Here is a 13639-nt window from a genome sequence, read left to right on the forward strand (position 1 = left end):
GATAATTGCATTCATTGATTTTGAAAGTTCGGACCTCCAACAAGTTGTACAAGCATCAGAAAAGATTGGCTAAACATTAATACTTGTGTTGTTAACTTATGCTAGTAAGCTAAGAAGTTTACCTTTTTTATCACTAGAGGCGCTTCAAGTGTATGTGGACACATTAGGCTAGGCAATGAGATTAAAATATAGAGGTACAACATGAATACTATAAAGTGGAGAAGTATTGAACTTAAAACATGATGGAAGTAGTTAGCAAACAAGTTAACGAGGCATCATTTTACACACTTTCCTTAAATAAAGTAACTTGGTCACATAGGAATAAAAGAGGTGCAGAGTTGTATCTTAGAGCCACTGGGAAAATCTTGGAAGCAAAATTAATTATTTTAAATGAAACAAGCTCTTCTCTATTAAAAGAAAGGAAATTAAAATCTACTACATGATTTATGCTCATACAACCCATGGAACAGTCAATATTTTTTAAGTTCATGAGGTTAACAAGGAGAACCCTCCAATTAGAATTATAATTAGGACAAAGTGATAGATAAAACATCTGATAATAGTAATGTAACCATTCTGAAATAACTAGACCAAAAATCAGTATTTTATGGAGACAAATATGATAAACCATTCACAAAAATATAGAAAGAATGTACAACAAATAAGTGCCAATAATGAAATGATAAAACCCAAATATGATCCATATTTGCCAAACCCAATAATTCAACAATACCTATCATAAAGACCCCCAATTTTGATAGATTGATGAAAATTATTCCCCTTAAGTCATAATCATGCAAAGCATTAAAAATAAAACCCCAGTCAAATACTATTCGGAATAATGAAGCACAGATCAAGAGAGAAATAATAGTGAGCACATGATTCAACTTGATAAGGAAGAGGATGAAGGAGAAAGAGGCTTAAGTTTACCCTCTCATTCCGTAACAACTTTTATTTCTATAGCTGATGGCCAAGCCGTACAAGTTTTCTCAAGAGACGATAAATTTATCAAAGGCATAGCTATCACCAATCATTACATGATACAAACCCATTTGATTTGACCCTGTGAACCCTTGTCATTAGCCCATGTGGAGGCCATGTATTCTTATCTCTCTCCCTTTGCCTTGATTTGCACCAAGTGAATGGATTTAGCTTTATTCTTCATCTCTCTAATCATTATTATCTTCAAAAGGAACTATATTTGGATCATCATTCCTGTGGATTGCATTCATACCTTGAGCCTTTTTATCTTCACATTTGGATTCAACAATGCATGCAATGGCCATGATCTCTTTATCAGGCTCCAAATAAAGAACATAAGTTAATTTCTCTCATATAGAAGGCTTCAATTCTTGGCAATCCTAACTAATCTTTACAGGTAAATTTTCATTGTACAGGTTCCTCAAATGCCAAGTTTTCTAAAATGATAATTCACAAAGCTTCAACCATTTAAGACTAAATTTTCTGCCATAACTCCATGTGCATGCTTCCAACCCCCTCCACCAACAAATCCACCAATTTTAGAAGTCATCTTTGCACATCCTTGAAATTGCAAGTGCCGTCGATTGAGAATATAAGAATAACATTATCAGAACAATTGAAGGCTTCATTAATCTTTACCTAATTTTTTCATTGGGTTACCCATATTTCTTATTGTACAGAAGTTCCAAATTCTCTTTATTGCTACTCTTTACAACAAAATACCTAGAAATTCGTTGTTGTGTGGAAAGAAAGTAGATACACCATTCAATTGATTTGAGAATCCATTTGCTGAAGGATCCATTGGTTGGCCTTGACTCTGATTTGTCTAATACTATGGTACTAGTTGTGACCCTTGCTACTGCTGATTCTTAGGCTTGTCACCTAAACATGAACTTCCTATTTGTCTGCGAGAAGCACTAGGTGAAGGTTGGGCCTTTTCTACTTGATGATGATAATTGTTTTACTTGTGTTGAGGATATCTATTTGGGTGGGAACCATTTGTCACTGTCATTTGTTGATACTTAATAGTTCCCTTCCATTTTAATGAATGGTGCAACTGCACATGCATCTGAGGTTTTTCCTCTTGATGATATACTCTCTATTTTTGATTGGAGAGATAAGGGTTTCGTGTGCGTGGTCAAAATGTAGCTATGCATTCACAATTTAATGGTCATTTACAATTCATGCAGTCGGATAAAATATACATTTATTTGCCACTTAGCTTTTAGCATAATGTTCAATAGGGTTGACAGTAAGTGCATGCAACAAACCAAATTGATTCCTCTCCTTGAATGAACTAAGGAACTGAACAAATGAATTCCTAAAATTAGTGAGCATTTTCTTGGGGCGTTTCCAAAGGCATAAATATAGTAGTTCACTATAGCATCATTTTAAACAAAGAATAATGGTGTGATTTTTCCCAATTGAGGTCCTCCCTATTTTTTTCATAAGTTATAGAAGAAAAAATTAAAATCAGTAGCAGAGTATGTAGCATGGATTTTCTAACACAAGAAAACTTTCCATGCAATTTATTTTAGCTTTCACATTGCTGCATGATTTCTGATATTTGTGCTGGACACACAAGGTTCAGAATTTTAGGTTTTGGTCAAGTGAAATTGAAAATTGTTTTCTTTTCCTATGGAAAGTTAAAAGTATGGTGTAAAATCATATTCTAGTTTTCTTTTTTCCAGACTACAATGTTATTAGTGAATTCATCTATCTATAGAATGGCTGATTAGGTCATATGACAACAAGAGATTCGAAATAAAATATCAAAATCTTTTATTTTGACTGTCATCTAAAAATCTGCTATTGAACGACTTAAGCCTTTTATATAAATTTTTTGCTATCTATAAGACTCTATATGTTGATATTGGTGATTGATCATAAACTTTACTTGCGCTTTAATTGAATGATACAACTTCAAAGAGTCACAACTCTCCAAGTTTTAATATACTATATAAAAGAAAATGGAACAAAACTCAGTCTGCAATTACTGGCATTGGGCATTTACAATGTGTTTTACTAAATTTATTACATATCACTGTCCTTTTGGTCTACAATTGAACCTGCCTTTGATTTGAACAAGATCTTAAGTTTATACATTTTCATTATGACCTTGAACTGTGTTATGGCTCCACTGCAGTTTTCTTTAATAGGATCTACTTTGTGGTACTTGCCTATCAAATTGTCCATTTTAGATACAAAGAAAAAAGAGTACCAATTGGTACTTGAAATTTTCTAGATTTTGGCACTAGTTCTATACCAGGCATCAAGATTACTTTTAGAGAGTCTTCCCTAGGGTCAAGCAAGATGGAACAATTCTTAACCTCTATGTATGCTTGTTTTATTGAATAATCTAATTATTCTTTGAAGATATAATGTTTGTGCTCTATAGACAAATTAATTACATGTTTTTAATATCATATTGTATTTTGAAAATTTCTTATTCTTAACAGTCTGTATGCTCTGTTTTAGGTGTTGCATTCACTTTGTTCCAAACGGATGTAGTGCTTATGGGTTGTGAAGATGATATTGATAAGGAGGTTGTAATGGAACAAGTTTGTAAGGGTTTCATAGAAAAGGTTGTTGCAGAACATGAGCAAGAGCACAGAGGTGACTCTAGTGATGATGACTGATGCTACAAAATACTTTTTCTTTTACTTCTTTAGAGTTTCCTACCAGGGATATTATTCCTGATTTAGATTGAAGTCTTGGTGCTGGGATAGTCTAATGTTGCAACTGTAGAATGAAATATGTTTCGTACTATTATATGTATTCTATTTTTTCTATTAGGTTGTCTTATTTTCTGTATATTATGTTGTATTTTCCTTTGTATTCAAATTTGATCACCTTATAAATCTATAGAAAAAATTAGTGCATTTCAAGGAAGAAAAATCTCAAAAGATGTTCTGGCAGTCAATGTGAGTCTGTAAGCATCATTGGCCAAGTAAATTACGCAGAATGGCCAAACATACCAAGGTCTCTATTCTTGCTTATACTGCTCACACACAAAAAACTTTGTTGCACAAATGGCTTCATAATTTAATATTTTATAGTTTATTAAAAAATGAGAAAATGATGGTTTCATTTTGGACAACAGAAAGCTTGTTTACAACACTGGTTAATGCTTGATGCAAATAATGCATGTACTTGTTCTCAAATCAAGCTAGGAGTAGAGTGTAGTATATCATTTAAAACACTGCCTTTCACAAAATGATCAATTCAATTGGTACTTGTTCTCAAATCAAGTTAGGAGTAGAGTGTAGTATATCATTTAAAACACTACCTTTCACAAAATGATCAATTCAATTGGTTGGATATTTTTACTATCTTTTACATTTTTATGATTTCAAACATAGTAGGTTGATCAAAACATCTGTGTCTGTATTATTCTTATTAATGGAAAGAGTATCACCATGCATGGGATTTCTTGGAGGTTTGTGGGGAAGGATGGAAATGGGTTTTTAATTAAAACCATGTGAGTTACTTTAAATGAAAAACATACATTGGCATGAAATGTTGAGTCTTTACCTTGTCTTGGCACAAAGATGCCTTTACACCTATTAAGCATATTTAGAATCCCTTTACCTCTCTTACTGTCATGCCCCTGAATCCAAGTTCCAACTTGTCAGGCATCCAAAGGCATAAGCCAGTGTTTAGCACTGATGCCAAAACATGTAAAGTTGCAGTTCATATGCAATTTACACCCTCTGCACAATCAGCCAACAAAATCACCAAACAAATCAACCATAGAAAAATTACAAGGCCTAGGGAACTTTTTAAATATTTATCGCTACTAGATTCTCATGCTGAAGATGGATGTGGTTAGTGGAAAGAAGCACTAACTATACTGTGTGCAAATTCACCACGTGAGTCTGTATGTTTGTTTATGAAATTAGACAAATAAAGAATGTGAAGGAGTCTAAGGATGTAGCACATTGTAGGTTAATCCATTAAAAAGAGGTCTCTTTCAATCTGCTGCACCAAAATTAAATCTCACACCAATCTTTGTATGTCAAATGGCAAGCTTTAAAAATAATTTTAGTGCTAATACAAAGATCATATTTAATTTTTGAATTATTTTCTAGCCCAAGATGATACACAAAAGTTGTCAAACCAAATGCAAAGGACAAAATTGAAAATAGGCAAAACAGATGCAAGCGTTATGGCATTGTTTTGGGAAAGCAAAGTTATTGGTATGAACACACCATTGAATAGGGATTGATTCACAATCTAATCATTCAAAAGTGATGATTTATCATTCATTTCCCATGGAATTGATCTGTCTTGATCTCTCATCCAATTCTGCCATGACAACAAGTTCTTGCTTTTTACGTTGTTTTGTAATTGTGTTTGTGGTCATAGAACCAATTTTCTCAAAGGCTACCTTTTATTCAGAAATAGAGAATGATTTGTGAAATTTTAAATCAACTTAATATGAGACAACCATGTTGCCCATGATTTTCCAATTATACAAAGGGATTGCAGAGAAGTGTTTAGAATGATAATCTTTGATTCTTTAATATAGACTTGCATGGTTAAAATGAAAGATCACAATTAAATTTTGTACCTTCAATAATGCATCAGGATCAAATGCATGATGGGTTGTATCGTGCAAAATACTAATGACATTTCCAATTTGTTGAGCTGCCAATATGTCATTCTCCCTCCTCTGTTGGCATGAGAAGAAATATATTAAGTCAGAAGAAAACCCTATCAATACAACAATTCTATTCTTTACAAAGTTTTAAAAAAACCCAAAAAAAAACTCTCTTAAGGGTATCATGTATAATACTATAGAAAGTGTTGCAAAAATATAAATAGCTTGTCAATAAAACAAACAGACTTGCCTTGAAGGTAGCTAAGGCTACTCGAAATAAAACCTTGGCACCCTCATTGAACCGAACATCCCAAACATGCATTGTAGTCTATAGTGGCATTCACAGGAGCATAATTATAAGACATGTGTAGGGCGCATATGGTATAAACAAAATGTATTGCACACAACACAAACTTTAAGATGAAAACGTGATACTCACTTTAGATGACAAGCTCTTTACAAACAGATAGAGAAACCATTTTGTTGCTACAAGAGAGACATAGAGTTCCAAACGCTCCAAATGTGCAGCAACTTTGCATACGATCAGAAAAATTAAAAAAACAAGGATACAGGTCAGGAAATATCCTAGGAAAAGAAGGTTATTACACTGACAATTCCAATCATTATACAAGAGCGTTCTTAATCTTTACCTAGGCAATTTTTTTGCCAGGAGGTCTCTAAAATACCCTCTGTTCAATATGACATCCTGACAGTTTCTCTGTGTAGCAGTCATTAACTAATACATTCTCCAAAAGCACGGGAAGCTTCCAAAATACATCCTCCTCAGTTTTCATGACAAGCAGTAAAAGTGTAGCGACATAATTCAGCCCCTGTTTGACGAACAATGTTTCTCCCTTAAGTATATCTTGAAGACAAACCCCTAATGCAGTCAACATTGTCAGATGTGAAATGTACCAGGCATCAGGGACCAAAACTAAATCTCCATCTCTCATACCCTACACATATATTAATCATATTAAACAAATATGAAGACAAGTCAAGTAAGAAAGGCTACACTATAATTCAAAGCTACTTGCTTAGATCATGTTAAATCAAGAACAATAAAGTATTTATAGCTTAAATAAAAATTTGCTCACATAAGCTCAGATTTGAGAAAAGTAAGATGCTCAGCACAAAACAAGAAATGATCCATGAATTAATTATGTAGAAGTGATATAGCAAACGACCAATTCATCATTATGGAATGGCTAGTTAATACCAAAAGTTCTTTCAAAATTTGGATTAGATTTGTCACCATTTTTTTAAAAGCTTTTTTTTAAAACATCTTGGAGGACTAGAATACACCAATGACCTTTCTGAAAATGTCATAAAAAGTGATCTAATAAATATCTATAGCTCAAATAAAAATTTTGTCATGTAAGATCAGATTTGAGAAAAGTAAGATACTACAAATAAAAGCAGACATGACCCATGCATATTGTATACATGAACAACAAAACAGGGGAAGAATTCTTCATTATGGAATACCTAGTGAACACTAAAATTTCTTTCCAAAATCCTTACAACCCCAACTATTTTTTCTCAATTTTCTAAATATCTTAGACATCAATGAAGACGTCTGAGCACTAAATATCTAGGCCACATAACTTAGGTCACAAAATTGTAAATCAGCTTAAGGAGAGATCCATTCAAAAAAATTCAACAATCAAAATGTCAAAAGAGAATGTGTAAAAAGCCAAGAACAAGAATTTATAAAATACTAAATGAAGATTGTACTAATGTGGCAAAATGCATCAATAATCTTACTACAATTATTGACAGTTGGGAAAAGATGATTTTTGTTCTATTCCTAATCTATAAGTTGGTAATGCCACCATGTTTTTATCTAGGAAACTCTTATATTTGGGAATGCCCTTTTCTTTAGCTATTTTTTTATTTTAACTATAAAGTTTTGCACTAGTTTGAATCTTTGGTGTGAGATGTAGATAACAAAACTTAGAAGATGAAAGAACTTTCAATGAAATTGAATTATATCTAGAAAATGGTAAATGCCAAAGGTTTATAAAAAAGTTAGAAGAACCAAATGTAGCATTTATTGTTTTCTAATCTTATGAACTTGAAACATACCTTCATCAATATTAATTTTAAGCTTGAACAAAACAATGAGAAGAATTAATTCTAAGACAGAAAAAAATTACATTTGAGAGTTGAAGCTTGTATGTAAACCACATATGTAGAGGTTGGAGGAACCATTTTCTTAAGGCCTTCAGAAATAGATCCAAAGAGAAGTGGGAGAGAATGTGAATTGCATTTGTTATTTAAAATAAGGATAAACATGATGCCTTTAAAAATCAGTTGCAACATGCTACTATTGTGGATTGTAGCCAGATATAGACCTCTAAATCTAGCAAAAGTGTCGATTTCTTGCAACATAGGGAATGGGGTGAATAACATTGAACAATCTAGCCTTCTCTTAAACTGTACATTTTTTTATTAAAAATCAACAAAGAATATTTCTTTACCTTTCTAATTTATATCCAAAATAGACTTATTAATAGTTGTGGCGATAATCACAAATAATGGAAATTTCTATAACATACGTAATCTTGTTACACACTTTCGAGCTTCAAACGAATCAGTTGCATGCTGAAAATTCACCATCTTCAGTCTTTTTTAGAGTTACTTTGCTTCAATGTGTTTCTGCCTAGTATTTACATGCTCACTATTGGTAACTTTGGAAAAATGTGGATTTTTCTTAATTTAAAAAGATTCATAAAGACAAAGTATTAAAATCTGAAATCAATTAACATATAGACTAATAGAAAAGTGATCAACAGTTCAAGGATCAATATTATTATGTTGGAATATTTTAGAATAACTGATAGGGGGTAAATCAGTTATCCAAGGTCCAAATATACAAATTAAACTTTTCAATTCTTAGTAGACCCATATCTATAAAATCTTTGTCATGCATGCATCCATTAGATCATAAAATACATAAACTTTGTAGGTTACTATCCTAGGTCAAAACAATTTTGCAGAAATGTAAACATGAAACATAAAAAATTCAATAACACATTTGACACAAGGATTTTATGTGGAAACCCAATTTGAGAAAAACCACTAGTAACATGCTACTAATTCTCACTTCTCTGAAGTGATGCCCTATGAAAGGCCAACCCTATTAAATATTACAATACACACTGTTAAATGTGACCTGGTTAGAAAATTTCAACCACCCTATTAAGAGTGAGCCTTGTTAGGGACTTTAGATCATTCACTTGGAATGTCACCTGGTTAAAGGATTTACAAATGACTGTTAGGTCAACCTTTATCCAAAGGATTTACCCTAGACTGATACAATGATTAAAAAGTAACAGTAAGACTTGATCTGAAAAAATATTACAACTCACTTGCATATTACAAATCTCTACTTCAGTCCTCCATTTTTCTTGTTATTCACACACTTCAACTCTGATAGCTTGTTCACTCTTCAAGAATTTATACTCTTAAGCCTTCTTTCTTTGCATGCCAACTACAGTCTCTTCTGTTCAGCCACTAAATGAAGCAATACCCTAGATTTCTTATCTCCCTTTGGTTCTCGTACATGAAAATGTTTTCTTCTGACCAACCATCTCTATAAATAGAGAATTAAGATCTTTTGTCGCTTAACCACAATTGTCCATTTTAGGGTTAAGTAGGATACAATGAATCTACCCACTTTTCCATTTGGTTCCTCTACAAGCTTCTTCTTCAATCCTCCTTAAATTTGCCTCAAAACAATTTACCTTGAATTATGTGTCCCCATTTCATCATAGTTATCTTCCACATGCTTCACACAATTCAAGAAAACAAAATAGTTGGCTTAGATTAGTCAAATCTTTGATTTAACATATTTATTGGCACTTGACATCAATATGTTATCACTCAACTTCTATACTGTTCTTTCACTTGACCAACACTAGTTTACTTGACAAACACTAAAGTTTACTAATGCTTGACATCAACTAAACTTTATTCGGCATGTACCGGCGATCACTCAACTTGCACTGTTTTTCATCTTTACTTGGCACCTCTTGTTTTTCGCTCGGCTTCCATTGATTTCTACTCATCTTCCACTGACTGCTTGGCAAGGCTCGATATAAACTTTTCAAACTTGATCTTCTTCCAGTATTAACTTGAGTAATCTTTCATTTCAAAATTTAAGTAGATAAACAATACACTATAGTATCAATGTCTTACTTGGTCTTACTACTTATTTTACATACCAAATAACTTAACCTTTCTCTAGGTGCTATTATTATCTCCTCTTCTCAAATCCTCTGCATCATTCAACTAAATGATAGCGTTCAAACCAAAAAACAATCATCTCACCAGTAGGTAACAGATTTGACATCATTGACAAAATAATGATTGTTCCATCAAAACAAACTTATATCAACACTATTAATATACTAAAAAAATAGTATGCATCTTATACAAAACAATTTTTTATTTCCAATCCACTGATGTCTAAAAATTGTTGGCTTAAAATAAAAGTAGCAACATGCGTTGTAATGTCCCTACCAGAAAATTTCAACATGCATTTAGTCAAACAACTGATGCGACATCGAAAACTAATCCATATTTTTTAATTTAATGATTAACAATAGGTGAAATTGTTATCTTGAATATTTCAGTGAACAGTTGACATGCATTAACCTTCCATTAATAATTTCACCATTAATTGGTTACTTAGATCTCAAATAAAGTTGATTTAATATATCAGTTTACTGTATGTATAGATCAAAATTTTCATTCCTAAACAATGTTCTAACTGTAAGAACCCTAGATGTAAAAAGACTCTTAATAAAAAGATATTTTTGAAAACTTTCCAATTTCTACCATCAAGTAATTTCTACCATCAAGTTTTCCATATCTAAGAGAAGAACATGTTAAAGAAAAAAGCAAATCTCAACCAAATGTGAGAAAGAAACATAACACCTCTTGAAATCTTCTTATCAGAATGTATGCTCTGTATGGGAATTTGAAACCTATAAAATGCCTGAACCTGCATCTTTCCTCGAGTAGTTCTAGTACAAAGAGATTCAAAGTAAAAAGTACAAAGAGATTCAAAGTAAAAAGGTTCAACACAAAGGGTAAAGGTGACTTTCTAAGTTCCATCTCGACCTGTAGCTCTATTTCGAGTACACTTGACCCTTCTTCAAGCTTTCTATCAACATTTGTAACTATGTAGAATGATGGAACCCATTTTAAAGTATTTCTCTCCTGTGTAATTTTCAATTTTAAAATGAAAATGGATCTAAATTACATCATATATGTGTGTTTAGGTTTATTAGCCTGATTGAGATCACCAAGCAGGGCCAGACTGATAAATATTTTAGCCTTTTGGATAAGTCTGATCCTAAGTCTTAAAGGACAAACCTCTATAATTTTGCCTCAAAAGAATAAAATGCTTAGAGCGAAGCCACTGAAAGAAAAATTAATCCGAAACCCCAAATTGAGAAAAGGCTTAGAGCGAAGCCACTGAAATCATCTACTTGTCATTGATTTAAAACAAAACCTGGGAACTAAAAATTTAAAATACTTTCTTGCACCTGCAATATTATTGGAGATCTTCATCTTCCTTGTAAAGATCCTCAAGACTGCACAACATCTTGTTCTCTACGGGCACAACTATTAGAGGAGTGCCCTAGGGATAAGTCCCAAGAAAGGCATTCATCAAGCTTAAATCCTCCAAAGATGATATCCAAAAAGCGCGATCCTCTGGACCTTTCAAAGCCCCCACTGGACATCTCACACGGACTTTCACCAAATAATTCTGCAAACTTGTCGTCTGCACTCGAAGGATTGATGCTAAAAACGTTTGGCTCTCTTCCTACATTGAAAATCCTGAGCTAGCAGGCGACACCTACCCCTTAAACCCTCCCCTCCGTACTAATGACATCGGATGTAGCAAAATCAGTGGTTATCTCTAGACAAGAAAGGTTGCAATAGGTACATGTTACCTGGTGTGGTGAGCAAAGTCAGCGCAAGGGTTGAAAGCCTTGCGGCAATCATTGAAGACCACCACAGAGAAAATGTGCCAAATAATCTCGATGTTGAAGGCATTGAGACAACCTATGTAAACTCACACTTCCACTCAAAGAGGTGCAAGGGATATGCTCACAAGTGTTTGATTTAAAAGTGCAGATAAGTTTGTACATACTATTATAAAAAAGTTACTATGTTTCAATTCAATTGATCAATCAATTCATAGAATTTGAAACATTAAAAAATTTCAAATGTTTATATTTATTTTTTGTAATTTTTCATTATTTTGTAAATCATATTTTTCATCCATTCTATTTACTATTTTTGGCAGGGAGAAAATTCAATTTTCTTCAACAAAAATACAAATATTTTTTAACAACTCTATCATACATTATTGAATGCATTAATTTCAATTTTATATTTTCCATATTTGTGACAAGTTGATTAAATTTTTCAAAAAAGTATCATTTTTATCTTCCACCTCACACAACTTCGAACAAAAATAATGTCTAATCAATATTAATTATCACAATCTATTCTTTTTACCAAGTTCAAATATAAAGTTAAATGTTTTATATTTATTATTATAAATATATTTATTAGTGTTACATTGATGTTTAATTTGACAATTGTAAAATGTTATTTCTTTAAGTTTACACTATGTTTTAGTAGCTATTATTTTACAATCTTGGTCTAGTTTTTTTTTTCTTTTTAAATATCATTTTACAAATTGTAAAACTAATATTACCCCTCAAACTTACTAGATCTATTAGTAGTTTGAATTGAGTAATCAACAATTTTTTTTTTAAATTAAATATTTCAACTTATAATTAATAGAATTTTTATTTCTATTTATATATTTCTTAAAATAATATAATTATTAATATTTTTAAAATTCCCTTCATCTCTCTCTATCATTCTACCTTTACGTGTCCTTATAGTAACATATCATTGTCTCTTTTAGCTCTCTCTTCATATCCTTCCTTCATATCTTTCTTTCTATCTATAAATCTCTATTTTCCTTCTTTTCCAATTATTGGCAAGAACTTTGATCCATTACATCTCTTCTTAACTAAAGATATATTGTACAACCATTTTACAATGAGATTATTGGTTTTAATACTAAGTAATAATTTATTATATTGTAATGTTTTCTTATTATTTTTATTTTTTTAGATCATGTCAACATATATTTTAACAATGAATTAAAAATAAAACTAGTCATTTTCCAGGTAATCAAATAACCCAAATTCAAATAAGATCTATTTTCTATTTCTAATGAGGGGTTCCAATTTTGACAAGATATTCCTCGATTCATGTCTAAATCAAGAACTTATAATTGATATCTAGACTACAAACTAATTCAACAAAACCATGTTAAATTTCACAATAACTATTGATTCAATCTTAATTTTTGACACACTTATAGTTACCAAACATATAATTAGTTATTGGTAGCATTGATCATTCTTAATTATACTTCAAAAGACATTTTACATAACCAAGTTCTTTTTATTAATCACTGTTGAAATATTAATACATTTTAATCTAGAATTTCTAAAATCACATATTCTAAGATAAAATGATATGAATAAAGAACAAAAACTAATTAAAACATATAGTTAAAAATGAGGACAAAAAATGATATGAATAAAGGACACGGATTGATTTTTCTATTGTCTTGAACTCCTTTTACCTTGATGATGGATCACCATGTGTGATTCGAAACATTGATGTTAAAAATTCTTACACATTAAACTAACATGTATTGAAAATGAGGTTGTATGAGGGGATAGAAGCCCAAACTCTAAGATATTACAAAAATGAACATCTTAAGCAATTGAGATATATTTCTGATATGTGTGGCTGCATTTGATAACTTAACCAAAATTTAATTAAAGAATTATTCTGCAATTTTGGGTACACACACTTAGAAATCTTTACTATTAATTTTATGCTAAATTTTAAAATAATAAGTTTTTGAAATGTATTATTACCTTTCAAGATTATAGATTGTTGAATTGAATTTGAGGGTTAATAGTGAAAATATATTATATTAAA

At 31.5% G+C, this 13639-nt stretch overlaps 1 protein-coding gene and 1 long non-coding RNA gene across 3 annotated transcripts; both read right to left on the bottom strand.

Moving 5' to 3' along the window:
- Positions 1–4347: 4347 nt before the first annotated feature.
- Positions 4348–5658, bottom strand: LOC149561651 (uncharacterized). The gene is made up of 2 exons (XR_016363462.1): positions 5555–5658; positions 4348–4694 (listed from the first exon to the last, which is right to left on the bottom strand). It is a non-coding gene; the product is annotated as an uncharacterized LOC149561651 (long non-coding RNA).
- A 171-nt stretch (positions 5659–5829) lies between these two features.
- Positions 5830–11689, bottom strand: LOC149561652 (uncharacterized). Of its 2 annotated transcripts, none has more exons than XR_016363461.1 (4): positions 11143–11681; positions 6235–6540; positions 6024–6115; positions 5830–5912 (listed from the first exon to the last, which is right to left on the bottom strand). XR_016363461.1 is itself a non-coding variant. In XM_089823824.1 (4 exons), exons 1-2 carry the CDS (start codon positions 11165–11167, stop codon positions 6262–6264), a joined length of 228 nt encoding a protein of 75 aa, XP_089679950.1. In that variant the 5' UTR covers positions 11168–11689; the 3' UTR covers positions 5830–5912; positions 6024–6115; positions 6235–6261. The 2 variants fall into 2 exon arrangements, 1 of the variants encoding a protein (XP_089679950.1); XM_089823824.1 differs by having other exon boundaries at positions 6235–6464; positions 11143–11689.
- Positions 11690–13639: the final 1950 nt, after the last annotated feature.

This window comes from Cupressus sempervirens, chromosome 4 (assembly GCF_028749045.1).
Source record: "Cupressus sempervirens isolate cs-2001-9-10 chromosome 4, ASM2874904v1, whole genome shotgun sequence".
Classification (NCBI taxonomy): domain Eukaryota; kingdom Viridiplantae; phylum Streptophyta; class Pinopsida; order Cupressales; family Cupressaceae; genus Cupressus; species Cupressus sempervirens.